General features: G+C 70.6%; 1 protein-coding gene across 1 annotated transcript; it reads right to left on the bottom strand.

Annotated features, from left to right (window-relative positions):
• Positions 1 to 732: 732 nt before the first annotated feature.
• On the bottom strand, positions 733 to 1,306 carry H696_03558 (hypothetical protein). The gene is made up of 2 exons (XM_009497427.1): positions 1,107 to 1,306; positions 733 to 983 (listed from the first exon to the last, which is right to left on the bottom strand). The coding sequence occupies exons 1-2, from the start codon at positions 1,246 to 1,248 to the stop codon at positions 859 to 861; spliced, it is 267 nt and encodes an 88-aa protein (XP_009495702.1). The 5' UTR covers positions 1,249 to 1,306; the 3' UTR covers positions 733 to 858.
• Positions 1,307 to 1,750: the final 444 nt, after the last annotated feature.

Raw genomic sequence — 1,750 nt, 5'->3', positions numbered from 1 at the left:
CCCCCCCCCCCACAGGCGAGAAGAGACCGGCACCGAGTCCGCCAGACTGGGGCGCGCGCCCGGCTGGCCAGCCGCGCCGAGGCCCTGGCCCAGGCACGGGGGGGGGGGGACGGGCGGGGGCGCCGCGCCAGTCACACCATGGTCCCTCGGCGTCTCCAGCTCGCGCTCACTTGCGCCAGCACCGAGCAGACCCCGGGGCACCTGCCTCGCACACGCCACACACGCACCCCCCCGTGCTTTCTCCCGGTCTCGAGCCACACGACCTTACCCTTGGGGAAAACAAATGTCCGATGGCGACCATAGCCCGTGCGCTGTGTCGCAGCACTGCCGTCGGTGTGAGGCCGCGCGCACCGCCGCCGCCGCCGCCGCCTCCCGGTAGGGTTGGCCGGCGGCCAATTTCCCGTTGGAGCGCCAGCCATTTTCAGAGGGGACACGTGATATGGAAATACACATGACAGGCCGTTCGTTCGGGACGGGCTCTTGCCGATGTGCCCCGGCCCCTGCTCGTTGTTTGAACCGCGGCGCGTCGGGGGACGACGGGGCGAGGATAAAAGTATGTGCGCACGAAGGGGGGCGGCGGCGGCGGCGGCGGCGGCGGCGGCGGAGGCGGTGGTGGTGCGAAGCCGGGAGGGGCATGCCCGGATGCCGCCTGCAATCGAGCAGGATGCCCTGCTCGCTCCTGCATCTCCCCCCCCCTCCCCCGGGCCTCCGCCCCTGCCAGGGGCATGTGCGTCGGAGCTTTTGTGTGATTTATTGTGGCATGTTTTGTGGGGCGAGGGATGCCGGCAGTGGGAGAGGAGGGGCCGGGCGTGGTCGGCGCGACGCGTCGGGCCTCTCCGCCACCGGAGGAGGATCGCTCTAGTGGATGTTGCGGGTGACACGGCGCGAGTGGGCCGAGGAGGACTCCCGCAGGGCCAGCTCCAGGGTCTGGGCCAGGTGGCCGATGGTGTTGGGATCGGCCTCGACAACCCGGGTTTCGGTGGCTGAGCGGGGCGGCGTGCATGGGGTCAATCGCAAGCAGGCAGCATGGAAGGGGAGCGAGGGCGCGAGGCGGGGCGACGCGAGGCGAAAAGGCCGGCCGGCTGGCCGCCAGATGGATTGCGCACTGCCGTCCGGCTTGTCCAGGACAAACATCAACACAAAGACCGGGGTCATCTGCCCGCGGATGGAGCGCGAGGCAGTCTTGATATCCAGTCGCCAGGAGAGGTCCTGGTAGGAGGGGAGCGAGGCGGAGCTCTGGATCTCCATCGGGGCGGCGTGTCGGGGAGAGGGGAGAGGGGGGGATGTGTATGTGTGTGTGTGTGTGTGTGTGTGTGTGTGTGTGTGTGTGTGTGTGTGCGTGTGCGTGTGCGTGTGTGCAGGGAGGGGGGTGGGGGGGGGGAGGCGAGAGGAGGGTAGGAGCGCTGGCGCAGTCTCTCAAGCCAGCCAGCCGGCCAGCCGGCGCCTCTTGGCATGGGGCCCGGCGGTGTGGGGCGCGTCGCCTCCGCCCTCCGGCCTTCGTTCTCCGCGCCTGCGGGGCCCCTTCGTGGGGAGGGGGAGGAATAAACATTCGCCAGACCAAAACACAGGGCTTGCTGCCAACGCACCCGGAGAGCTCGACCATGTGCAGCACAGCCTGACGGGGGGGGGGGGGCCGGGGAACCGCGGAGGCGGTGCGTGTGCGGCGATCGGCCGCGTGCGCGCGCAATCTGTCGGCCGGCCTCGCCTAAGGGCCTCCTCGGCGGGTGCGCCCTCTGCCGGGCCGGGTCAC

This window comes from Fonticula alba, assembly GCF_000388065.1.
Source record: "Fonticula alba strain ATCC 38817 unplaced genomic scaffold supercont2.5, whole genome shotgun sequence".
Lineage (NCBI taxonomy): Eukaryota > Rotosphaerida > Fonticulaceae > Fonticula > Fonticula alba.
The sequence above is the reverse complement of the archived record's forward strand: the minus strand, read 5'-3'. Positions and strand labels throughout refer to the sequence as shown.

Excerpts from the sequence above, each read along its gene's own strand:
- H696_03558 (XM_009497427.1), bottom strand. The coding sequence starts at position 1,248 with ATGGAGATCCAGAGCTCCGCCTCGCTCCCCTCCTACCAGGACCTCTCC. Across the intron at positions 984-1,106 it reads CCTGGACAAGCCGGACGGCA|CCACCGAAACCCGGGTTGTC; the intron begins GTGCGCAATCCA and ends CGCCCCGCTCAG.